Raw genomic sequence first — 26,768 nt, 5'->3', positions numbered from 1 at the left:
CAACAAACCCCCCGTCCTCAACAGGATAAAGTACAGTCCATCTGGGACCGGAGAATAAGCACAGCCAAAAGCAGATGGCACTGAGAGGCAGCAATGTTAGCCACTGTGCCGCTCAGTAGAGTTACAACCTCCTTCTGGTTCCCCCACGCCTAACTGTCTATTTTTGCACTTATTTGAAAGTAATCAATAACCAGTTAAACAAAATCAAATGAACTGAGGGATAAATTAAAGGTATATCCCTTTTAAGCAAAAAAAATCACAAAAGAAATTAAAACATTCAATCAAAATGTGATTAAGAAGGTCGATAAGGCACCTCAGTCCCTTCAGTTCTCTATTTCTGCTCTTGATCCAATGCTTATTACTGTCCTTAGCAATTCAACAAGGTAATTTTCAAAGGATACAATTGCAAAGACATTGACACACTGCCTTGTTGGAGTGCAGATTAGAGAAATGAAACAGCTATTTTTCTTTCCTAATAATTTGGCTTAAAGCCACAAAATGCTGCCAATTTTATCTTACCTCCAGCTTCCGGCTATCTGAGCTCACTGAATAGCTTCCAGTACCATTGCATCGAAATCCATTCAGCCCAATGCGTCTCTGGTGTTTATGTTTCACAGGAACTTCCTCCCCTTCTACCCCATCTCACCCAATCAACATATCCACATGTCTTAATTCCCCCCTGCCATTTTTCTTCCTTAGGATTGAGGAGACCTGGAGGCTGTGGCAAAAGTTTCTGGATGACTATTCTCGCTTCGAAGACTGGCTAGAAACATCTGAACGGACAGCGGCAGTGCCTAATTCCTCGGGGGTCCTATACACAGTTGCCAAAGAGGAACTGAAGAAATTTGAGGTGCTGTAATCTAGTGAAGTAGTTGATGCTGTATGATCTCAACAACACAGCAGCTTAACGTGCCCACTGTCTCTCGTATCTTCTGTCTAGCCCGCTTTTGTGATTTATACAGAGCAGGCATGCTGTGTTGATTATTTACTGGAATGAGGGAGATCCCCTCAGCAAGGTTTACTCAAGATGGAGTTAGTTGAATTTACATCTATAATGTCTTAAATATTTTAAATCTGGAGGCACTTTCTGTCGGCCTTTCCATTAGAAATCACAATATGCACATTTATAATGGGAATTGCCTATGTAAACTTATCGAGCTGTTGCTACACTCTGCTGCCAGAGCGGGAAGGGGGTGCTGCAGCACACTCTGCTGACAGGAATTGGTAGTATAGTCTGAGTTTCAAACGTGTCAATGGAATTTGTAATAGAATCATTGAAAGGTCTAATGTGGAAATGGTGACTGAATTATGTCTATATGCCCTCGTGCAATCATTCCCCATTTTATAACCCCACTTCAGTCATGCAGGGCATTAGTGAGACCACATCTGGAGTGTTGTGTACAGTTTGATCACCTTATTTAAGAAAGGATATAAATGCATTGGAAGCAGTCCAGAGAAGGTTTACCAAACTAATTCCAAGAATGGGTGGGTTGTCTTATGAGGAAAGGTTGGGGAGACTAGGTTTCTGTCCATTGGAGTTTAGAAGAGTAAGAGGTGACTTAATTGAAACATATAAGATCCTGAGGGGTATTGACAGGGAGGATGTGGAGAGGGTGTTTTCTCTTGTGGAGAATCTAGAACTAAGGATCACTGTTTAAAAATACAGGGTCGCTCATTTAAAATAGAGATGAGGAGAAACCTTTTCTCTGAGAGTTGAGAGTCTTTGGAACTCTCTTCCTCAAAAGGTGGTGGAAGCCGAATGTTTGTACATTTTTAAAGCAGAGATGGATAGATCATTAATAAGGAAGGGGGTCGAAGATTACCAGGGGAAGGGGGTGAAAGATTATCCAGGAGATAGGTGGGATTCAGATTTGAGGTGACAATCAAAGCAGCCGTGATGTTATTAAATAGTGGAGCGGATTCAAGGGGCTGAATGGCTACTCCTGCTCATTGTTCGTATCTTTGTATGTTTATATGAAGTCTAAACCACCATATGAAGTTCTTAGCCACCATCCCCTGCCTGTCCTGGAGCTCCAAACCTGGAGGTAATTTTTACAGTGCAAAAATAAACATTGGGAGAGATGTCAAAGCAGCTGCCAAATCATTCTGACACGTTTTACACTCAGATGCAGAAATCAAGATCTACCAACCCTGCCCCAAAAGCTTGACCAATGCGGTGGGATCAGGTGGGGGAGGGGGTGCGGTTTCAGCAGCGTCTTACAGGAGGAAAGTCAAGTGTAGAGGCGGCAAAGGAACCCCAGACTCTGGGGCCAAAAGTGGAGAGGCACTGAGTGAATCAGAGAGCCTGGGGCCTAGGCAACTGGAGACATAGCCCCCAATGGTGAAGCAATTAAAATGGGGAATGCACATGAGGCTAGTATTGGAGGAACATAGATACCTGAAGGTTGCAGGCAATTATAGAGATAGGGACGGGGGTGAGGGGAGGAGGGGAAAAGCATGGAGGGATTTGAAAACAGGAATGTGAATTTAAAAATCAAGGCATTGCTTGAGTGGCAGCCAGTGTAGGTCAGTGAGCATTGACAGGGAGAACAGGGCTTGCTGCACCTCATATTAATATTTTTAACAATTGCATTTTGGCTTAAAGCTATGCAGTCGCACAAGACACTAGCTTAAATTTGCAGTGTTTTTCTTATTTTATGCAATGTCCTCGTATATAATGAATGAGTAAGAATGTTCTGTTAATCCTCCTCCTGTCCTCAGGCATTTCAGCGACAGGTCCACGAGAGCCTGACCCAGCTGGAGCTGATCAACAAGCAGTACCGGCGGTTGGCACGTGAAAACCGTACCGACTCGGGCAGTAAACTCAAAGACATGGTCCACGAGGGAAACCAACGCTGGGACATCCTACAACGCAGGGTCACAGCTATCCTCAGGAGACTGAAAGTAAGGCCTGAGCACTGAGGGGAAACAGTAGGGGGCTCTCTGATCAAGACCTTTATTTCAGAGCTTCAGGAATTGCACTGTTACATAAAGTGACTCAAGACACGTCATGGGATCAATGATCAGCCAAAGGATTGACAACAAGCACCATGAGGAGACTTAAGGGCAGCTGGCGCCCTAAGCTTAGACTCCGCGGCAGATTTTAAGCTGCGTTTTGAAGAAGACCATAAAACATAGCAGCATTAGGCCATTTGGCCCATCGAGTCTGCTCCGCCATTCAATCATGGCTGATATTTTTCTCATCCCCTTTCTCCTGCCTTCTCCCCATAACCCCTGATTAATCAAGAACCTATCTATCTCTGTCTTAAAGACACTCCGTGATTTGGCCTCCATAGTCTTCTGCGGCAAAGAGTTCCACAGATTCACCATCCTCCTGCTGAAGCAATTCCTCCACATCTCTGTTTTAAAGGATCGTCCCTTTAGTCTGGGAAGGAGAGAAAAGTAAAGAAACTTAGGGGTGGAATTCCAGTACTTTTAGGGTCTGGGTAACTGAATAAGCAGCCAACAATGGTGGAACAATTAAAACTGGGGCTATTCTGAAAGTTAGAATTGGAAGAGCAGCGATATTTCAGATTGTTGGAGGCTGGAGGAGATTCAGGAGTTGGTGAGGGGGGTGAGGATATGGAGGGATATGAACATTTGAGATGAGGAGTTTAAAATTGAGGTGCCGCTTAACTGGGAACCAATCCAGCTCAGTGATCAGAGCTGCAGTGGATTGGACAACTTCAGCTGGTGAGATGAAAGTCTCCTTTATCCACTGACCATAAGGGTCCTCCGTGAATTGCATTTGAGAAATTTCAACTTAATTCCTTGCAGGTATGGGGCCAGCAGCATAGAATTGTCCCCAGTTTGTACTGATTGATGATATCTCCCCCGAGCAGCCGATGATTGCTTGAGGGAGGAATTGGAAAAATCACCTATGCTTGGGGAACCTCTCGAGGTTTGGACGGAGGCGCTTCGCTGGGACAGTCCAGAGGGAGCTTAACTCTGCATCGTGCTGTGTAGTATCTGACATGGGAGTGCTTGATGCTGACTCAGGAGTGCCTGAAGGTGGAAGGGTTGAATTCCTTGGGACTTCACCTTGATAGAGTAAATAATCAAATCAAGAATGAAGCACTGTGGGTACTATTAATTGCTCCAATTTGATTTCCTCTTTCAAAAAAAAATGTGTGGGAGTTGATGTGTGACAGGAAATGTTGTAGATTGTAACGTTCATTAAATATGAGCAACAACTACAATAATGAGAAAAAACTCGTCAATTCAACAGAATGAGCAATATAAAAGATGGGCATTGAGCCGAAGAAAGTAAAAGGAGATGTGACGGGTATTTGTAAGAGTATTTTGAAAATAAGAGGGGATATCGCTGTGACAAAAAATGCTTTATGTTTTCATAATCTTTTTACTTGACTAAAAGGTGCTTTCCTTAAACTGGCTGCTGCCGCTGTATAATTTATTTTAGATCTGCTTGAAGCATATCTGAAAGGATTGTACTATTAATTATTTTTTCTGATGAAGTGAACGTATTGCTAATTACCCGTGTATATAAATTGATCAGCAGGCATCATCAGGATAACCCAAGCACTGTCCCGTTCTCATTGATTGCCCCCTTCGCACTTGGATTAGCTGAGACAAGTACAGTAGATGGGTGTAAAGGGTAGCTCGACAAACAGAAAGAGGAGAAATGAATAGACGGATATATTGATGAAGTAGGGTGGGAGGAGACGCAGGAGGACGCGTAAACACCAGCACCGGTCACATGAGCTAAATGGCTTGGCTCTGTTCTATAAATTTAATTGAGACAAAGACTGGCATTGCAAAAGACTCTAGCAACCTCATGTTACTTTTTGGAACTCCAGTTAGCCTGATCATAGAATCACAGAATCCCTACAGTGCAGAAGGAGGCCATTCAGCCCATCGAGTCTGCACTGACGCTCTGAAAGAGCACCCTACCATGGCCCACTCCCCCCGCCGTATCACCGTAACCCCCACCCATCCTGCTCATTGTTGAACACTAAGGGGCAATTTTAGCGTGGCCAACCCACCCAATCTGTACATCTTTGGACGGTGAGAGGAAACCACATCACCTGGAGAAAACCTACACAGACACAGGTAGAATATGCAAACTCCACACAGTCACCCAAGGCTGGAATTGAACCCAGGTCCCTGGCACTGTGAAGCAGAAGTGCTAGCCATTGTGCCACCATGTGCCCTGACAGCGATCTGAAAGCAAGAGACAGAATGGGGGAAAGCGGGAGTTTTGTTTACATGGTAAGACGCTCAAAGTTCCAGATGGCAAAGGGAGAATGGCATAAACATGAGATACTATTATCCTCCTGACTTCTATCATAGATACTGGAAAGCATACCTGGTTTGGAGGATGTCAGAGCCTTGTACCTGGAAGTGAGCTTCACATGAACGTGGATGGATTTACAAATGTGCTTTTTTGTCCTGTTTGTCCAGCACTTTATTGGTCAGCGAGAGGAGTTTGAAACCACACGTGAGAGTATATTGGTATGGCTGACGGAGATGGACCTGCAGCTGACCAACATCGAGCACTTCTCCGAATGTGACGTACAGGCCAAAATCAAGCAGCTCAAAGTAAGTCAAATGTTTAAACTCTGAAGGGGGTGGCATTCAGACTGGGCAGCTCCAAATTGTCACCCCCGTTTGACTCTCGAGACAATTTATTTTCCTCGCTTCCCTTGTGTCTGAATATTAAGTATCTGGCTCTGTTTGCCTTTTCTTATTGGAGGACAGGGATGAAAGGCATGAATGTTGCAACTGGCTTAGTACCATGGCCGTCACCATGGCCCTCAAGCTGGATCCCCGACAGGTCTCCTCCTCCATTCAAAATCATTCTGCCCCACTCCCCCCACCATCGCCTCACCTTTGTGTTCGCTGCCCAATAATTGTGTAGCAGGTTCGGGAACTTGGTGCCTCTGCCTCTGTAGCAGGGCCCTCTTTACCCTCGACACCTTCCCCGCCCATACAAACTCTGAGATCACCATCGTCCGAAAGAAGGCCTCCTTCCAATTTCCGACAGAAGGCCTTTCGGAGAAAGATCAAGAGGGTCTGGAAAACAAACGAGAACCTTGACAGCACATTCACTTTCAAGCCCTGCACTCTCCCTGCCAGAGTCAGGTGTAATGTGTCCCATCTCTTAAAATCCCCCAAATCTCCTCCAGCCAACATTGTCAAATTCCACCTGTGCCCATTCCCTCGTCATCTGAATTCCCAAATACCTGAACCTTTCCCTAGCTACCTTAAATGGCAACATTCTCAAGTTGGCCCCCAGCCCCGCCGCATTCACCAGAAACACCTCGCTCTTTCCGACATTCAACTTATACCCAGAGAAGGCCCCAAACCTCTCCAATATTCATATGATCCTACTCACACTCTCCAGCGGGTCTGAGACAACAATAACAGATCGTCTGCGTACAGCGACACCCGTGCCCCCTGCTTCCCCTCCCCCTCACAACCCCTGGCATTCCACTGACTTCCTAAGGACCATCGCCAAGGGCTCAATCGCTAGCGCGAACAACAATGACGACAATGGACACCCCGTCTCGTATCTTTGTGCAGCCCAAAACTCCGTGAACCCGTCCCATTCGTAACTCCACACGCCACTGGAGCTACATACAACAAGGGCATCCACGCCACAAACTTTGGTCCAAACCCAAACCTACCCAAGATCTCGAACAAATACCTCCACTCCACCCGATCAAAAGCCTTCTCTGCATCCATAGGGACAATAACCTCCGGCACACGCCCCACCGACAGCGTCATAACTACATTCAACAGCTTCCTGACATTACTGGAGAGCTGCCTGCCCTTTACAAACACGTTTGGTCCTCCGCCACCGCCCCAGCACATATCCCTCCACCCTTCCCACCACCAACTTAGCCAGCACTTTCACATCAGTGTTCAACAACAAATTGAGCCTAAAGGACCCACACTCCAATGGTCCCTTCCCTTCATCGGGATTAACGTGATCAACGCCTGCGTCAGTGTCCCAGGGAGCTCCCCCTTCTCCAGGGCCTCATTAAACATCCCCAACAAATGTGGTGCCAACTCCATTGCAAAAGCCTTATAGAACTCCACCGCAAAGCCATCCGACCCCAGAACCTTCCAAGACTTCATCTCCCTAATGATATCAATAACCTCCCTCAGCCCTAATGGCTCCTCCAATGCCTGCCTCCTCTCTTCCTCCAACCTTGGAAACTAAAGTGTTTAACAAATGGCCCCGGACAGCTCACTGATAGAGTGAAGATACATGTAGATATTGAGAATGATGTGTAAGGAGGGAGGTTGTAGAGGGGAGTATGTGGGTTTTAGTCAACCCTACTGTTGCAATGATGTGAGCCATTCCTATTCTCGGAGTATGGAATAAGGGACTTTTTGTGTTGCTTGAAAGAACAGGCTGGTTTAGGACCGGGGCGAGATACTCCGAACCCCGCCGGGTCGGAGAATCGCCGGGGACTGGCGTGAATCCCGCCCCCGCCGGTTGCCGAATTCTCCGGCACCGGAGATTCGGCGGGGGCGGGAATCGCGCCGTGCCGGTTGGCAGGCCCCGCCCCGGCGATTCTCCGGCCCGGATGGGCTGAAGTCCCGCTGCTGGAATGCCTGTCCCGCCGGTGTGGATTAAACCACCTCTCTTACTGGCGGGACACGGTGGCGCGGGCGGGCTCCGGGGTCCTGGGGGGGGGACGCGGGGCGATCTGGCCCCGGAGGGTGCCCCCACGGTGGCCTGGCCCGCGATCGGGGCCCACCGATCTGCGGGCGGGCCTGTGCCGTGAGGGCACTCTTTTCCTTCCGCCTTCGCCATGGTCTCCACCATGGCGGAGGCGGAAGAGACCCTCTCCACTGCGCATGCGCGGGGATGCCGTGAGCGGCCGCTGACGCTCCCGCGCATGCGCCGCTCGGCAATGTCATTTCCGCGCCAGCTGACGGGGCACCAAAGGCCTTTCCCGCCAGCTGGCGGGGCGGAAATTCATCCAGCGCGGGCCTAGCCCCTCAAGGTTACGGCTCGGCTGCTCAAGATGTGGAGGATTGCGCACCTTTGGGGCGGCGCGATGCCGGACTGATTTGCGACGTTTTTGGCGCCGGTCGGCGGACATCGCGCCCATTACGGAGAATTTCGCCAGGTCTCTCCCTTTAAAAATAAAATCACTTCCAAATTTCAAATTTAGGTCATGTTCGAAAAATAAACCAGGCCACCATCGTTGGTCTTTGTAACTTCTCTTCCTTCACTGTGATTGCTTCTGTCTCTGGGCAATGATGGGCCTCTTCCAATCTACAGGCCTTCCAGCAGGAGATATCCCTCCACATGAGCCGGATTGAGAAACTCTTTGACAGCGGGGAGCAGCTTATTGAGAAGAGTGAGCCTATGGATGCAGCAGTAATCGAAGAGGAACTGGAGGAGCTTCAGCGATACTATCAGGAGGTCTTTGGTCGAGTAGATCGCTACTACAGGAAACTGATGCAGCTTCCGGTGAGTGTGATGTCACTTTTGCTGGTTTTCGCAATACTGTGACAATTCCCGACCACTGGCTTCCCACATCGGGATTATTTCACTTTGCAAATATTTATAACCAGATGCTCGTGGGAATTCTCTTGTTTCGGGGGGCTTTCAACTGTGATGCCAAGTATTTCACGTTGTCAATGCTTTCCTCTTGTGCACCAACGTTTGTGCCGGAAGGAAAACTTGAAATTTCTTTATAATGTTTGTGGAATTTGCATGTGTTTCAGAAAGTTTGAAAAGTACTTTTGAGTGTTTGCATCAAGTTGTAATGTTCTTGGATAATGAGAAATATTGATCAATATGACCTGGAGACCCTTGAGCTAGAAACAGTATCAACAGGAAGGGAGTTAAGAAAGAAGCTGTGTGGCTGACGAACACAATGGAGAGCTGCAGACACTAAATGGAGCTACAAGCAGAGGAGCTGGAGGTTGAAGGCCTGTTAAAAGGTCATCACCCATGGGCGGCACGGTGGTGCAATGGTTAGCACTGCTGCCTCACGACGCCGATGACCCAGATTCAGTCCCGACGCTGGGTCACTGCCCATGTGGAGTTTGCAGATTTTCCCCGTGTCTGCCTGGGTCTCATCCCCACAACCCAAGATGCGCAGGGTAGGTAGATTGGTCACTCTAAATTGCCCTTTAATTGGAAAAATAATGCTCATCATCCTAAGGAAATGTAAGTCAGCAAATAAAAGACGTGACACAGCCCGATCTCATGGTGCAAATGGCATGAACACCTCTCTCCTAACCAGGGAAGTTGAGTTATTTGTGTCTCGATGTTGTACAGAGAGAAGGACTTGTATTACTATAGCACCTTTCATAGTCCCAGGATGTCCGAAAACACCTTACAGCTTAAGTACATTTTGGAGTGCAGCCACTGTTGTAATGCAGGAAATAGACCAGCCAATTTGTACACAATGTGATCATGACCGGATCATTTGCTTTCAGGTTTGGATGAGGGATTGATATTGGCCAGGACACCGAGGGGAACACTCCTACTCTTCCTTGAAATAATACCCCGGGATCTTTCATAGCCATGTGGGAGGCGAGACGGGCCCTTACTTGAACATCTCACCTGAGGCAGTTCCTCTGAGGGGATGCAGCGCTACTTCAATACTACGTTAGAATCTCAATCTGGATTTTGTAGTCAAGGTTGTGGAGTGGAGCTTGACAACCTTTCCCACCCCCGCTACCCCCACCAAACTTCTAACTGAGAGACAAGACTGCTACCAATGAGCAGTGAGTGATTGGCACCTTTATTGTTGTGAGGCCTATTTCCCCAAGTGACCCCTGCAATTGGCAATCCTTAAGTGTCCCCTGCATTTGGCACTCCTTAATAATAATCAGGGCATCGCCCCTGAGCCATCTAACACTGCAAGCTGTTCCCCAATATTGCAGATTTTCACCACTTGGTTCATTGTTTAATGATCTGATTGAAGCAACTGCAGGTTATTCATCACAAGGCCAGGTTACGATGCCATGTTACGATGCCAGGGGGCCACTTGAGTGTGTGTATCACTGTAAACCTGTGTAATGCTGGTGTAGAGCCATCGGGGAATCAGCAGCGATGGATAAATCTGTGGCTCGTTGCCAACCTGCACTGCAGTTTTATATTACAGTTCCAACAGCCTAAATGTGTCTATGATCAGAAAGAACCATTTGCAGATGTGGGTCTATTTATAGAGTGCAAACTGAACGCTGGTATGCAGCGAGTTGAGACGAGGCAAAGCATAGCAGGGAATGAGCGTTCGGTCCTTGACCAAAATGATGTAGGTGCCTCATAACTCTCAATGGTTTCTATATATATATATACATACATAGGTAGATATTCTTTGGACATGTCTACTTTTTAATATATCAAGTTATACACACAGCACTTTACATAAAACATTTGATTTGTGTTTATGCTGATGTTTAGATTGCCTACACTCTGTCATTGAGTGACTGGGGGAAGGGCTCTCTCCGTCACTATAAACAATTATTCCTCATGTTTGCAGCCTGTCCCACCTCATTCGATCCACTTAAGTGCACAAGAATTTCTGAGAGTTTAAACAGGAGTTTAAATTCGAGCTGTACATTGGTAGAGGTATTATACTGGATTAGGCTTGCCATGTTAATGTACTTCTCCCTCCCTTCCCGCACTGTGAGCCCTGAGAAGATTGCAAAGAGCCAGCTATCCTCCTTCCTCTCACTCACTCCGTCTCTTTCTCTATATTGACTTCATTTTCACTTTAAAAAAAAAAAATCTTTCTCTATAATCTTTCTCTGTCTGACTCCCACTTTGTCTCTCTTTATTGCTGTTTCCCTCTCATTGCCCAGTCACTGCGGCCTCCTCCTGGAGGCTTGTTGGCAGTCATGATTGGAGCAGTTGCCTCGGGTGATGCACACAGCCGAGAGACCAGTCGAGGGAGCACGTATTCGGAATAAAAATTGCAGCACCGAGAGAATGCTGTCTTGCAAAGAAAATAAACAAAACCTTTGCTGTTGTTCAGTTTGTACGCACCCTTTCTTCTGCTCTGCTTTTTTGCTGTAGGCTACACTGTGTGAAAATACTTATCTTTCAACTGTTGAACTCCAGACTACAGGATTGACTGCCAAGAAGATCGCCCTTGACCTTTAACAGCACAAATTAAATTTTTTTTAAATGCAACTACTAAATACCCAGCAGGCCCCAACAGAATTGATGAAGAGAGAGGTCAGATTTACAGAGGATGTACGTCACTGTATTCCATCCATGCTGCCATTGAAGCCTCCTCCCATCATTCCTCATCTAAATCTACTATCGTAATCGTCTCCCCTTCTTCCTTCATAAAATTGCCTGTCTTCCCCTTAAATGCATCTTTCCCACTTGCTTCAACAGCCAATAGAGGCAACTGCTCCAAACATGACTGCCTTGTGGTAAGAAGCTCTACATTCTCATCACACTCTGGGTGAAGAATGTTCTTCTGAATTCCCATTAGGTTTCTTGGTGACTGTTTTATATTGGCGGCTTCTAGGGAGGCTCTTTCCCACAAGAGGAGACATTCTCTCTGTGTCTACTTTCTCGAAACCTTTCATAAATTATAAAGACCTCCGTTATCTCTCAGGTACCTTCTTTTCAAGAGAATAGAGACCCAGTCCGCCGACCCTTTCCTGATGCGTATACCCACTGGGTTCTGGTATCTTCCATGGAGGTTTTCTCTGTACCCTCCCAAGTTCCTTCTGTATCCTTAGTTTAGGATGTAGACGTTTTGTCAAAACGAGCTGACAACAGACGTCTTGACCTTTTCCTTGGACAAATATTGATTGACCTTAACCCCTCCATGGTAAACCCCATTCTGTTCTCATCTCCGATTCCACCAAGTCCGATATGCGTCGCTTTTTCTCTGAGAAAAGTGGTGGGGTGTGGCAGAGAGGGGAAGTGGTGGGGTTGGGGTGGGAGAGGGGTGGGGTGTAATGGTCTAGGATGTAGTTGGCTGGAACATTCCTTGGGTTTGAGTTACCTGAAGCGCAGGATTGTTGGTGCAGCCTTTGCGCAAATGGAAATGAAGTAAACATCGCCACATTTTAGGGTTCAGTGCTTGCTGCTCAGAACTCCACATGACAGGGAAAATACTTGGTTTACAAACAAAACGATGTTCAGTCTCTATCAAGTGCAATGTCAGAATCAGTCACAGGCCTGAGCTTTGTCAGGGGGCGGTACAGTGGCACAGTAGTTAGCACTGCTGCCTCAGCGCCAGGGACCCGGGTTTGATTCCGGCCTTGGGTGACTTGTGTGGAGTTTTCACTTTCTCCCCTTTCCTGCGTGGGATTCCCCCAGGTGTTCCTCCCACAGTCCAAAGATGTGCAGGTTAGGTGGATTGGCCACGCTAAATTACTTCTTAATTTCCAAAGATGGGCAAGTTAGGTGGATTGGCAATGATCGATGCATGGGGTTCTGGGAATAGGGCAGGGGAGTGGGCCTAGGTAGTGTGTTCTTCCGGAGGGTTGATGCAGATTCGATGGGCCGAATGGTCTCTGCACTGTAAGGGTTGTATGGATTGTCACTGTTGTGTAAAGCTTTGTGGTAACAGTTCCAAACCCTGAGGATGACCCACTCTGTAACGCACTCATACAAAACAGACAGAATGTGGAACTTGCTCCCACATGAAGTGGTTGAGGCACAATGCACCAATGTACTTGACAGAGAGAGAAGGGAATAGAAGGATGGAGGAGGCTGGCCTAGAGCAGTAGGGCCAAATGGCCTGTTTCTGTGGTGTACAATTCCATGTAGTTAAATGTGAAGGGCAGATGTCATCAGTGTGGTTTGTGCTGCATCCCTTCAGCTTTTGTTTAAGTCTGGATTATCCTAGTTGCAGAGATCATAATGGTTTCCCTTCTCTCCCCCTCCGTTTAGCTGACTGATGATGAGCACGAGGTGTCTGACCGGGAGATGGAGTTGGACGAGAACATTGAACTCTCCAGCATGCAGTGGCTCGACAGGGCTCCCGACAGCTCAGCAACCCCTCCACTATCGCTGAGCCGGGGCACCAGTCTGCAGCAGTCTAAGGACACTCGGTCGGGACGCGATACCCCGGCCAGCGTTGACTCTATTCCCTTGGAGTGGGACCACGATTATGACCTGAGTCGGAACTTGGAGAGTGCCGTGTCAAGGGCGCTGGCGGGTGCCGAGGAGGACGCAGGCGACGAGGATAGCAATTTCTATCTCAAAGGAGCGGCTGAAATCACTGGTGAGCTGCAGAAAAGAAAGCTGCCCCAAGTGAGGTGGCCGGGTGCAGGGTGATGTGACCTGTGTGGATAGTGGGGTGGCAGGGAGTGGGGAAGAGTGAGGGTATCCTGGGAGGGTGGGAACAAGTGAATGAGAGTGCAGGTGGAGTGGGTGCGAGAGAGGCTGGCGGACGGCATGTTTCCTTCCCTGAAGGATATTAGTCACCCAGTTGGATCTTTCACAGCAATCTCATAGCTGGCATTTGGTTATTTGTTGCCGGCGTACAAATGCCATATTTTATTACCTTCGGTTTTGAATTCTATCCCATAACCACTCGGCCAATCAATGATTTTATATGTTCCAACATTGCTCTTAGAATACCTACAGTGCAGAAGGAGGCCATTCTGAAGGGACAGTCTTCATCTGACTCATGCTGGGACCAGAGTCCTATGAATCACATAACTAGGGCTGTAGGTAGGGCTTTAAACTAAATAGTCGAGGGGGCTTCGGTTGTAGGGGAAACTAGAAAACCCAATTTAAAGGAGGAGGTAAGAGTGCAGGTTAGCAATGTGGTGGATGCTTACCAGAAAATAAAAGTTGGGGATAGACAGGTGAATGTCTTTGTGCACCAAGGAATTGTAAAAGTGTAGGGAAATCTAACATTTAAAAAAATGTAAAAGCTTTGCATCTAAATGCAAGAAGCATTTGTAACAAACTTAATGAGCTGACGGCGCAAATATAAACAAAAGGTTATGACTTGGTGGGGATTACTGAAACGTGGTTATGGAGAGACCATGAGCGAAATTCTCCCCAAACGGCGCGATGTCCGCCGACTGGCGCCCTAAACGGCGCCAATCAGACGGGCATCGCGCTGCCCCAAAGGTGCGGAATGCTCCGCATCTTTGGTGGCCGAGCCTCAACATTGAGGGGCTAGGCCGGCGCCGGAGGGAATTCCGCCCCGCCAGCAGGCGGAAACGGCGTTTGTTGCCCCGCCAGCTGGCGCGGAAATGACATGTCAGGGAGGCGCATGCGCGGGGGCGTCAGCGGCCGCTGAAAGTTTCCCGGCGCATGCGCAGTGGGGAGAGTCTCTTCTGCCTCCGCCATGGTGGAGACCGTTGCGGAGGCGGAAGGGAAAGAGTGCCCCCACGGCACAGGCCCGCCCGCGGATCAGTGGGCCCCGATTGCGGGCCAGGCCACCGTGGGGGCACCCCCCGGGGTCAGATCGCCCCGCGCCCCCCCCCAGGACCCCGGAGTCCGCCCACGCCGCCTTGTCCCGCCGGTAAATAGGTACTTTATTTTACGAGAATTCCTCGAGAAACAGCACAAAGAACAAAGAAAAGTACAGCACAGGAACAGGCCCTTCGGCCCTTCAAGCCCCTGCCGACCATGCTGCCCTACTAAACTACAATCTTCTACACGTCCTGGTCCGTATCCCTCTATTCCCATCCTATTCATGTATTTGTCAAGATGCCCCTTAAATGTCACTATCGTTCCTGCTTCCACCACCTCCTCCGGCAGCGAGTTCCAGGCACCCACTACCCTCTGTGTAAAAAAACTTGCCTCGTACATCTACTCTAAACCTTGCCGCTTGCACCTTAAACCTATGCCCCCTAGTAATTGACCCCTCTACCCTGGGGAAAAGCCTCAGACTATCCACTCTGTCTATGTCGCTCATAATTTTATAGACCTCTATCAGGTCGCCCCTCAACCTTCGTCGTTCCAGTGAGAACAAACCAGGTTTATTCAATCGCTCCTCATAGCTAATGCCCTCCATACCAGGCAACATCCTGGTAAATCTCTTCTGCACCCTCTCTAAAGCCTCCACATCCTTCTGGTAGTGTGGCGACCAGAATTGAACACTATACTCCAAGTGTGGCCTAACTAAGGTTCTATACAGCTGCAACATGACTTGCCAATTCTTATACTCAATGCCCCGGCCAATGAAGGCAAGCATGCCGTATGCCTTCTTGACTACCTTCTCCACCTGTGTTGCCCCTTTCAGTGACCTGTGGACCTGTACACCTAGATTTCTCTGACTTTCAATACTCTTGAGGGTTCTACCATTCACGGTATATTCCCTACCTGCATTAGACCTTCCAAAATGCATTACCTCACATTTGTCCGGATTAAACACCATCTGCCATCTCTCCGCCCAAGTCTCCAAATGATCTAAATCCTGCTGCGTCCTCTGACAGTCCTCATTGCTGTCCGCAATTCCACCAACCTGTGTCGTCTGCAAACTTACTAATCAGACCAGTTACATTTTCCTCCAAATCATTTATATATACTACGAACAGCAAAGGTCTCAGCACTGATCCCTGCGGAACACCACTAGTCACAGCCCTCCAATTAGAAAAGCACCCTTCCATTGCTACTCTCTGCCTTCTATGACCTAGCCAGTTCTGTATCCACCTTGCCAGCTCACCCCTGATCCCGTGTGACTTTACCTTTTGTACCAGTCTACCACAAGGGACCTTGTCAAAGGCCTTACTGAAGTCCATATAGACAACACCCACTGCCCTACCTGCATGAATCATCTTTGTGACCGCTTCGAAAAACTCGTTCAAGTTAGAACTGTAGTCAGTTCTACAGTGGGGCACAGTATAAGCCAGGAAATATTGAGGGCTTGCAAGAAAGGTACGGCAATAATAATGGGTGATTTTAATATGCACGTAGACTGGAGGAATCAAATTGGCAAGGGTAGCCTGGAGGCAGAGTTCAATGAATGCATTAGAGATTGTTTCCTGGAACAGTATGTTGGGGAACCAACCAGGGAGCAGGCTACTCTCGATTTGGTATTGTGTAATGCGGAGGGATTAATTAATGACCTCCATAGTTAAGGATCCACTCGGGAGTTGAGACCATAGTATGGTAGAATTCAAAATTCAGTTTGGGGGTGAGAAAGTGGAGTTCCACACTGTGTTCTGGAATTAAACAAAGGAAATTACATAGGCTTGAGGACAGATTTGGCCCGTATAGACTGGGCAGGAAGGCTAAAAAGTGGACAGCTGATGAGCATTGGCAGTTGTTTAAGGAGATACTCCATTCCTCACAACTAAAATATATCCCAGTGAAGAGGAAAGATGGTAAGAGGGGTAAAAAACATCCATGGCTTCGCAAGGAGGTCAAGGACATTATAAAGACAAAAACTAAGGTATATCATATTGCAAAGGCCAGTGGCAGGCTGGAAGATTGGGAAACTTTCAAACATAAACAAAGGGATGCTTAAAAAGTAATGAAACAGCTACATTAATTTACGAAAATAAACTAGCACAGAAAATCAAAAAGGATAGCAAAAGCTTCTACAGGTACATAAAAGGGAAGAAAGTCCTAAGGTGAATGTTGGCCCCTTGGAAGATGAAACTGGTGAGTTAATAGTGGGGAACACAGAAATCGCAGTGATGCTAAATCAATACTTTGCCTCAGTTTTCACAGTTAAGACACTAGTACCATTCCTATAGGAACAGGCAATTCAGAGGTAATAGAAAGGGTGGAACTTGGAACAGTCAGCATCAATAGGGAAATGGTACTCGAGAAACTCTTGGGATTGAGGGCAGACAAGTCCCCAGGGCCAGATGGCCTAAAACCTAGGGTATTAAAGGAAGGGCAGCAGAGATAGTGGATCCATTGGTTATGATATTCCAAAATTCCATGGACACCGGAAAGGTTCCAGTGGATCGGAAAAATGCTAACATAACACCCTTATTCAAAAAGGGAGGGAGGCAAAATGTGGGAAATTTAAGACCAGTTAGTTTAACATCTGTTGTTGGAAAATTGTTTGAATCAATTATCAAGGAAGTAATATCAGTACATTTGGAAAGCCAAAGGGCTTTCCATCAGAGTCAGCGTGGTTTTATGAAGGGCAAATCATGTTTGACTAATTTGCTTGAGTTCTTCAAAGATGTAACAAGCAAAGTGAATAATGGGGATCCTATAGATGTAGTATATCTGGACTTCCGGAAGGCGTTTGATAAGGTGCCGCACAGAAGGTTAATTCAGAAGGTGAGATCACATGGGATTAGGTGTAACTTATTAGCTTGGATAGAAGAGTGTCGGGATAAGTGGGTCTTTTTCTGGATGGCAAGATGTAACTAGTGGGGTGCCACAGGGTTCGGTCCTTTGGCCCCAACTATTTACAATCTATATTAACAATGGATATAGGGATATGCCAAATTTGCAGATGGCAGAAAAATAGATCGGACAGTAAGTTGCCATGAGGAAATAAGAACCTTACAAATGGATATAGATAGGTTAGGAGGATGGGCCAAAATGTGGCAGATGGAGTTTACCGTGAATAAGTGTGAGGTCATACATTTTGGTCGAATAAAATGGAGTAGTGCTATCCACTATGTCGCCGTGCTGCCACCCCCATTAAAAAAAATTAGCTATAGCTTCCCTGCCGGAGCATCTTCTACTAAAGATTCAGAAGTAGTAGAAGGAGGCGCTCCCTTTACCTTCCTCAGGATGCCCCACTAGTGCCTTCCAGCCAATAAAAAAACTTTTTGAACTGTAGTTGTTATGGTGATGTGGGAAAGATGGTTGGGCTGCCGATCTGCACAAAGCCAGCTCCCATCAACAGCAGCATGACAACGACCAACTAATTTTGTCTCTTCATGTTGGTTGAGGGCTAACTATTGGTCAGGACAGCAAAGGGATGCCATGGCCATGCTGTGAGACGTTCAACATCCTCCCAAGTGAGCATACTGGGCCTTGGGTTTAACATCTCAGCTGAAAGACTGCACCTCCGCAGCACTCCCTCAGTACTGAAATTCTCACTACTAATGCCCATGGGCAGAGTAAACAATAAATAAAGCACTGCGAGAGAGAGAAGAACTCTGTTAAATCGGGAGTTCCCAGAATGGAGGGTTGGCTAGAAACTAGGGAACCCTGACAGTGATGGGGTTCCTAAAACCCCCCAGTCAAGAGGATGACAGCAGCGAGATATCTACAAAATAGGTTTATTTTTCCTGAGTGGGACACACTGTTCAGAAAGCTGCAGAGGAAGGAAGGTGGCAAAAGAGTTTGTATGGGATTCACAGGGTAGAAGGGCAGCCATTTTTATCAGACTCTTGTTCCTCGTGCTGACTCATGGCTCCACTCTTCTGAGGGACAAGCAAGTTAGGCTGGTTGATGTAACCCGAGGGAGCTGACGCAAGGGATGTGCTCTCTTAGAATGAGAGGGGAGTGATATAATTTCAAAGGTTGATAGAATATTAGCTCTTATCCCAAGGGAGTTGGAAAAGGAACATAGATTATGCTGTAATTACAAAAAGCTCTGGTCAGCCATTACCTGGAATGCTGCATTCAATTCCGGGCGCTTTATCTCAAAGAGGAAATATTGCCCCCGCAAGGCAGACACAGCAGAAAGCACAAAGGGAGGGAGGGGGGAAAGGGAAGATCAGGAGCCAGGGGACAGTACACCCTGAACAAAAAGGGAGAAAGCCAAGGGGGGGGGGGGGGGGTGGAGGGGAGGAGAAGAGAAGAGGAGGAAGGCACACCAAGCCAGAAGATGCCAAGATGTAACCACACATACTGTAAAATTAAACATAAAGTGCAATTATGTAAAAATTGAACACACCAGTAAAAATATTTTTTTTAAAAAGAGAGGAAATACTGGGTTAGCACTGTTGCCTCACAGTGCCAGGGACCTGGGTTCAATCCGGCCTCTGGTGATTGTCTGTATGGAGTTTGCACTTTCTCCCCGTGTCTACGTGGGTTCCTCCAGGCTCTCCGGTTTCCCCTCTCAGTCCAAAGATCTGCAGGTTAGGTGGATTGGCCATGCTAATTCTGTACTGTAGCATTCTATACCTGCTACAGTAGTGAACTCGCCAACATTGAGGGCATTTAAAAGTTTATTGGATAAACATATGGATGATAATGGCATAGTGTAGCTTAGATGGCTTTTGTTTCGGTGCAACATCGTGGGCCGAAGGGCCTGTACTGCGCTGTATTGTTCTATGTTCTATGTTCTATGAGTGCATCTGAAATTTGGCAGAATTATGCTGAAGTTAAATGGTTTAAATTATGAGGACAGGTTGCAAAGATTGTATCCCATTGAATATAGAGTTAAGGAGTGATCTGTTTGAGGTATTTAAGTTGATTGAAGAAGTCGACAGGATGGATAGAGGGAAACGATTGGCTCTGTTGTGGGGAGGGGGGCAGGAGTTCAGAATGAGGGAGCATTATCTTGTGAGAGCGAGACCCTTCAGCAGTGATGCCAGATAACATTTCCTCGCACAAAGGAAACGGAAATTTAGAAGTCTGTCCCCCATTCCAAAAGGCTGGGAGTGGGTTTATCCGGCCCTTCCGCTGGCTGGATCTTCCGGTCCTGTCGAAGTTGACCTCCCACGGCGGCCTCCCTAGTGGTGGGACGGACAAGCCACGCAAAATGCCGTAGCTATCGGCGGGACCAGATGTTCCTGCCAGCAGCCAATGGTGAGCTATCTCCGCTACTGAAAAACACACTGTGGGGCCGGGATGAGGTGCCGAAACTTTTATAACTGCAGTTGAAATGTTTTTATTAGACAACAGTAATAAAGGGTCAAGGATCTAAGGTGGTCAGATGGGGAATGGTACAAAGGACTGAGGACTGAATGATTACTTGCTGCTGCTGAATTCCCCTCCCAGGGAAAACGTCATTGCTGTGTTTGAGCTAAAGAGCAGTGTGGACAGTCCGCAGCCTGAAGTTGCACGGCTTGAAGTGAGAGTGGGACTGCCAACCCAGGTCGGGCATATTCCAGAAGGTTCCATTACATGACCTCCAACTGTCTCACATCCACTCTCTTATCATTGGTCAGCCAAATGTGCATCTGCACCCCACCCCCCACAATTCCAGATATAACTGATTAATGAAGGTATTGAAAGAAGGTGCCCTATGTTTTTTCTCCTGGGAAATTAATCTTTAATTCCTGGTTGGTGATTAATGTGAAACACTGTTACAGTAGTCTTTTAATTCTGATTCTGAGCACCAGGATGTGTGGGTTAGGTAGGTTGGCCATGATCAATGCGCAGGGTTACGGGGATTGGGTGGGGTGGGGTTGCGGGCCTAGTTTGAGTGCTCTTTCGGAGGGTCGGTACAGACCTGATAGGCCAAATGTCTTCCTTCTGCACTGTAGGGATTCTATGGAACACCAGGAGTGTAATGGTGTTAAATAATGAGAGCCTGATCACAGAACATAGGCTTCTAAACAGTAAACGTCAGAGGCTTTTTAGTTAATCATATCACTGTATCTTCAATTATTGCTTAACTGCATAACTGATCTGCACTCAGTAATCTATTTTAGAAATCATGAAAGTCATGTTTTTGACAAATACTTGATGTGTTAGGGTTGATGAATGCATCTGACGACATTACAAAGAACATGGTGGGCGAGAATAACCATCACCCGATGCCGATTGTGTAGCGGTTGAAATTGTACTCTTATTTTCACAGATGTAGTGATCCCCGAAAGCCCTGAGGCCTATGTAAAACTGACAGAAAGTACATTGAGATCCACTGGTAGGCTATCAACCATCCAAGCATGCTCTGGCTCCCAACATCAAACCCTATCCTTAGTCATCCATCTTAACACTGACCTTGCATCACCCCCTACCTGACCTCCGATTTGTGCCTCTCACTTGTTTGTGAAATGCAAATCCAACCTGAACTGATTAACCTCCGGCTAACCCTGTTGAATTTCTTGGGCCAGTCTAAGTGGTCAGTGCATGCTCAGCCTCTTGGGGGCTCGGCATCAGCCTTGTACAGGTAGGTTTTGGTTAGTTAGAGACTGCATGTACTTCACCATCTGGTTCTGCAGTGCCATGACTGCTGGGCTGAGGCTTGGGCACCAAGTTTCAATTCCCTCAGCGGTGATTGGATTTGCACGCGAATGTGTTTCGTTAGCAGCCGCCGGTTCATTGAGGCCCAAGTCTCCTCATGTACTCGACTTGTCTTCCAACACCAGCAGGGGAGCCCGGACACTTGGAGACTCAAATCCGCCAGCTCGACAAAGCCTTGGACAGCAGCCGGTATCATCTGCAGCAAACAGAAAATGCCATCCGCAGCAAGACGCCCACAGGCCCCGAGTTGGACTCCAGTTACTGGGGATATGTGAGTTTGGGGCTGTGTTGGTTTGGGGGTGGTGAGGGGCTGGGTGGGGGGTGCTTGTAGTGATGTAAGGGGGAGCCTCATGCTCTGAGACCATGGGTTGGAGAGGCAGGTTGTAATGTCGAAAACCTATCTTCAACACCAGGGGCGATGGAATAAACTCTTTTAAGTCCCTAATAACTCGTTTGTAGGCAGCTGAGTGAGGATTTTTAACAGGGGCTCAAGTTTGCTTGTCTCTCACTGTGGTAAAAACTGTCGAGTTCCCCAATATAGACTCGGATGGAAGCCATTCAGTCCCACGAGCCTATTTCTACCTTCTGTCCGGTAATGGTTGATCTGTGCCAACTCCATTTAGTTGCCATGGTTCTGTAGTGTAACCTGTAATACCTTGGCCTAACAAAAATCCATCAATTTTGGTTTTGACATTTTTAATTGACCCCAGCGTCAACAGAAGAAGCCTTTCCTGACACATAACCCCTAACACATCCTAGCTTTCATTTTAAGGTTAGTGGTCCCCCCACTCCGCCCCTCACTTGTTCGGGACTTCCCCGACCAGAGGAAATAGAGTGGATAGAAACAATGGGCGGGGTTTGCCAGTCCTGTGGACGGTGCCCCTCTGCGGCGGCTGGTTTCCTGGCGGCAGGTCGGGCGAGCCACGCAAAACGCCGTGGACCTCGGTGGGACTGGAAGATCCTGCCAGCAGCCAATGGTGAGTCGCCTCCGCCACCAGAAAACATGCCTCAGAGGATGGGGCCGGGAAATCCCACCAAACGACCAGAATTTGCCAGGCATTCATGCCGGTGTGATCCTGCAGCCCTGCGAACGGCGTGCCCTTGCTGCAGATTTCCCTGCGATGAAGGGTATATTCAGCGGGAGATCCCGTTGACGATGGCAGGACCAGAAGACCAGCCAATGAGGGGGGGAGGACCCCAGAAAATCCCACCTAATAACTTTTGATCACCTGAAAGAAGTGTATTAAATCATCCCTTAATCTTTATACCCAAAGGAATATAAGCCTACTTTATGCAACCTATCACTTAATTTAACACTTTTAGTCCAGATATTCAATTGAATCTGTACAGCATTCCGTCCAAGGCCAATATGTCCTTCCACAGCACTTTTAAAAAAGAAAATAAACCTCTTCCTCTCAATATCCGTGAACCTTCTGCCATATGGGAACCTGCTGGGAGCAAGATCCCAGCCTGGCCTTAAGATGGGGATTCAATGTTGAAAGCCTCAACACCTTCCTGTGCAAAGAGGAGTGCAACTAGTGAGGGCACAGACCCTGTCCTCAGTGAGTTGGAGGAACGCAGTTATCCCACGGAACCACATGTTCTTCCTTGTAGGTGATGGGGAAGAGGTTGGTGGAGTGGGTGGGAACTGACTGGACCATCCTGACATTGTCACTAGTGAACACCCTAGAAAAGCCTCTAGTGGCACGGACACCTGTCTTTTGTGGGATTTTGAGGAGCAACCCCACACCACCCCTCTACCGACTGGGCCAGTGTCTGCGGACCCCACTGGACGATTACCTTGGCAATTCATCCAGCCTTGTAACTTTCAATTCATTCTGGTGATCTGGGCATCACTGGCAAGGCCGGGCAGTTATTATCTAGTCCCAGCTGTCCTAAGAAGGTGGTAATGGTCGCTGCCTTGAACAGCAGTTAGCACGTTTGATGCAGATGAGTTGCTTAGTAGGCCTATTCATTTTTTTTTTTAAATTCCAATTTAGGCGCAACGTAGCGTGGCCAATCCACCTTTGGGCTGTGGGGGTGAGACCCATGCAGACACGAGGAGAATGTTCAAACTCCATTCGGACAGTGACCTGGGGCCGGGATCGAACCTGGGTCCTCATAACTGTGAGGCAGCTGTGCTAATCACTGCGCCACCATGCCGCCCTTTAGTAGGCCTATTCAGAGGGGAATTAAAAATCAGCATTGGTGTGGAAATTGAAGCCATGTATATGTTGAGGCCGCTAAGGACAACCGGTTCAGTTCCCTGAAAAACACTTGAGTTTTTTCTGCCAATCGGGCAGCTTTCCAGTCACTTCTAATGATACCAGCTTTTTACTTTCAGATTCCTTTTTTTTAAACTGAGTTCAAAACCACTTGCCTGGATGAGTGCAGCTCCAAGAACTCTCAAGAGGCTCGACACCATCCAGGACAAAACAGCCCCACTTTGATCAGCGCCCCATTCGCAATCATTCACTCCCTCCACCACTGACACAAGTGACAGCCATGTGCACCATCTACAAGATGGACTGCAGCAACTCACCAATGTTCCTTCGGCAGCACCTTCTAAACCCTTGACCAATACCATCGAGAAGGCCAAACCAGCAGATACATGGGAACCCAGCCACCTGCAAATTTCCTTCCGAATCACTCACCATCCTGACGTGGAAATATAGCGCTGTTCCTGCACTGTCACTGGGTAAAAATCCGAGAATTCTCTCCCTAACAACTGGGGTGTACTTACACCTCATGGACTTCCAACGGTTCATGAAGGCAGCTCACCACTACCTTCTCAATGGCGACTAGGCATATGCAATAAATGCTGACCTAACAAGTAGCACCCACATCGTGCAAATAAACTTAAAAAAAATATCTATTTTATTGAATGGGATTCTTGATTTTAAGGAGTGAATTCCATGCTCCATCCATTTTTCCACAAAAATGTTCATATGTTCATAAGGTGTAGGAGCAGAATTAGGCCATTCAGCCCATCGAGTCTGCTCCACCATTCTATCATGGCAAATATGTTCCTCATCTGCTACCTACAATGCTACAGACCAAGAGCTGGATTGCAAAATCAGCCAGAACATCAGCTCCCTAGAACACATGACCTCGGAGCAGGAGTAGGCAATTTAGCCTCCCGAGCCTAAACTCCTTCAATGTGATCATGGCTGATCCCATCCTGGCCTCAACTCCACTGTCCTTCCCACTCTCCATAACCCTTCAACCCATTACCAATTAAAAATCTGTCTAACTCCTCCTTAAATTACTCATTGCCCCTGCAACCACCGAACTCTGGGATAGCGAATTCCACAGATTCATTAGCTTTTGGGAGAAGTAGTTTCTCCTCAAATCTGTTTTAAATTTGCTACCTGTTATTCTGATATTATGACCTCTAATTTTAGATGCCCCACAAGAGGAAGCATCTGCTCCATGGCTACTTTATCCATACCTTTTAACATCTTGTGTACCTCAATTAGATCTTCCTATGTTCTTCTAAACTCTGGAGCGTATATGACTAAACTGTCCTCATACGACTAGCCCCTCATCTCTAGAATCAGTCAAGTGAACCTCCTTTGAACTGTCTCCAATGCCTTTGTATCTTTCCTCAAATAAGGGGACCAAAGCTGTGCACAATACTCCAGATGCAGTCTTACCAATGTCTTGTATAGTTTCAACAACACTTCCTTACCGTCACACTCAATTCCCCTTGCTATAAATGCCAACATTCCATTTGCTTTCCTTATTGTCTGCTGCACCTGCATGCTAGTTTACAGTGACTCATGTAGGATGACACCCAGATCCCTCTGCATTGGAGCACCCCAAAATCTCTCTCCATTTAGATAATAAGTTGCCTTTCCATTTTTTCGACCAAAATGAGTAACCTCAAACATATCCATCAGAGTCAGCTTGGTTTTATGAAGGGCAATTCATGTGACTAATTTGCTTGAGTTCTTCGAAGATATAACAAGCAAAGTGGATAATGGGGATCCTGTAGATGTAGTATATCTGGACTTCGGGAAGGTGTTTGATAAGATGCCGTAGAGAAGGTTAATTCACAAGGTGAGATCACATGGGATTAGGGGTAACATTAGCTTGGATAGATAACTGGCTGATGGACAGAAGAGTCGGGATAAGTGGGTCTTTTTCTGGCACGATGTAACTTAAATGTTAAACTCCATCGGTCACATTTTGGCCCACTCTCCTAACCTATCTATATCAATTTGTAAGGTTCTTATTTCCTCATTGCAACTTACTGCCCCATCTATTTTTGTGTCATCTGCAAATGTGGCTATGGAACCTTCTATCCCTGTATCCAAGTCGTTAATATAGATTGTAAATAGCTGGGGCCCAAGGACTGAACCCTGTGGCACCCCACTAGTACATCTTGCCAGAAAAAGACCCACTTATCCCGACTCTATCTTCTGTCCATCAGCAAGTTTTCTATCCAAGCTAATAAGTTACCCTAATCCCATGTGATCTCACCTTGTGAATTAACCTTCTGTCCGGCATCTTATCCAACGCTTCGGGAAGTCCAAATATACTACATCTACAGGATCCCCATTATCCATTTTCCTTGTTATATCTTCGAAGACCTCAAGCAAATTAGTCAAACATGATTTGCCCTTCATAAAACCAAGCTGATGGATAGAGTTAGCATGGTTTTATGAAGAAATGCAACAAAGAAATGTAAACCAGTGTTGGTCCTCAGCGCCATGAGTCAGCAGTGCTAACCACTGTGCCACCCCATAAACCAGCGTTTTATTAAATAAATTTAGAGTACCCAACTTTTTTTTTTTTTTCAATTAAGGGGCAGTTTAGCTTGGCCAATCCACCTAACCTGCACAACTTTGGGTTGTGGGGCTGAAACCCACGCAGACACTGGGAGAATGTGCAAACAACGCACGGACAGTGACCCAGGGCCGGGATTCGAACTCGGGTCCTCAGCACTGTAGGCAGCAGAGCATACCACTGTGCCACATGCCGCCCCTATGAACTAGTGTTTTTGATCATGTCTGATCCCTTTTAGCAGTTGTGAATGATGGATCCTATTAAATGGAGACATAAGTTTGAGGAGCTGAGAGGCCTATACAGTTCCTGTGCCTCATTATCAAAGTGGAGGGAGGGGCAAACATGGGAAATCCACGCTTTGATTTCTCTAAAAAGGGGTTTTCTTGTTCCAGACAAAATGGTTGCACTGGGTTCAATCTGTGTGAACAGCATCCTGTATAGGTTCTGTTATCTTTGCTTCACTTTCTGCACAAATTAAATGGTAGCGTTGGTCGCTCGGTCATCACCCAACCAACAGGAGGTTTTGTGTTCTGTTGACTGGGGACCCTTCTAACTCACAAGGGTTGCCAGTTGAAGACCCGCATTTGCTCCATTTCCACCCTAATCTGTTCCAGATGAAGCTGTTGTCGGAATGCCGCGGGAGCATTGAGACGGTGAAAAGGGTGGGACATAAACTCAAAGAGGAGGAGGACAAGCTATCTGGCCTAATTAACCTAACCAGCACAGAGACACAGACTTCAGGTGAGTGATTGTTGATCTAATTATTATAAGCCAATGTCAGTTCCACTGTACAGTACAGCGTACGTCTAATTTTGCGATAAGCCATGGTAAGTTTTGTACATTTGGGAGGAACCTTGAACCTCTGGTTCCCAATGTTATCTACCAATGGGGCTTTCCTCATCTCCTATGTAGATACATTGATTGATTTTAATTGCTGTGATTAGGCAAGAAGTCCATTATCATTGGAATACGTTAACCCCTGGATGGTAGA

The 26,768-nt window shown here is 47.0% G+C and overlaps 1 protein-coding gene across 13 annotated transcripts in view; it reads left to right on the top strand.

The window, feature by feature from the left end:
• Positions 1 to 26,768, top strand: part of syne1b (spectrin repeat containing, nuclear envelope 1b) — a 669,902-nt gene that overhangs the window by 604,669 nt on the left and 38,465 nt on the right. For 10 of the 13 annotated variants that reach the window (XM_072505314.1, XM_072505250.1, XM_072505295.1 and 7 more), the window contains 8 exons: positions 700 to 850; positions 2,722 to 2,904; positions 5,422 to 5,559; positions 8,261 to 8,452; positions 12,857 to 13,190; positions 20,601 to 20,666; positions 21,112 to 21,257; positions 26,392 to 26,518. In XM_072505314.1, coding sequence (XP_072361415.1) covers positions 700 to 850; positions 2,722 to 2,904; positions 5,422 to 5,559; positions 8,261 to 8,452; positions 12,857 to 13,190; positions 20,601 to 20,666; positions 21,112 to 21,257; positions 26,392 to 26,518 — 1,337 coding nt within the window. The remainder of the gene's footprint in view (positions 1 to 699; positions 851 to 2,721; positions 2,905 to 5,421; positions 5,560 to 8,260; positions 8,453 to 12,856; positions 13,191 to 20,600; positions 20,667 to 21,111; positions 21,258 to 26,391; positions 26,519 to 26,768) is intronic. The other 3 variants (XM_072505285.1, XM_072505239.1, XM_072505268.1) reach the window with 2 other exon arrangements.

The sequence above is a fragment of the Scyliorhinus torazame genome, chromosome 1 (assembly GCF_047496885.1).
Source record: "Scyliorhinus torazame isolate Kashiwa2021f chromosome 1, sScyTor2.1, whole genome shotgun sequence".
In the NCBI taxonomy this organism is placed as follows: domain Eukaryota; kingdom Metazoa; phylum Chordata; class Chondrichthyes; order Carcharhiniformes; family Scyliorhinidae; genus Scyliorhinus; species Scyliorhinus torazame.
Note: the sequence above shows the minus strand (reverse complement) of the source record. Positions and strands in the feature narration are given on the sequence as shown.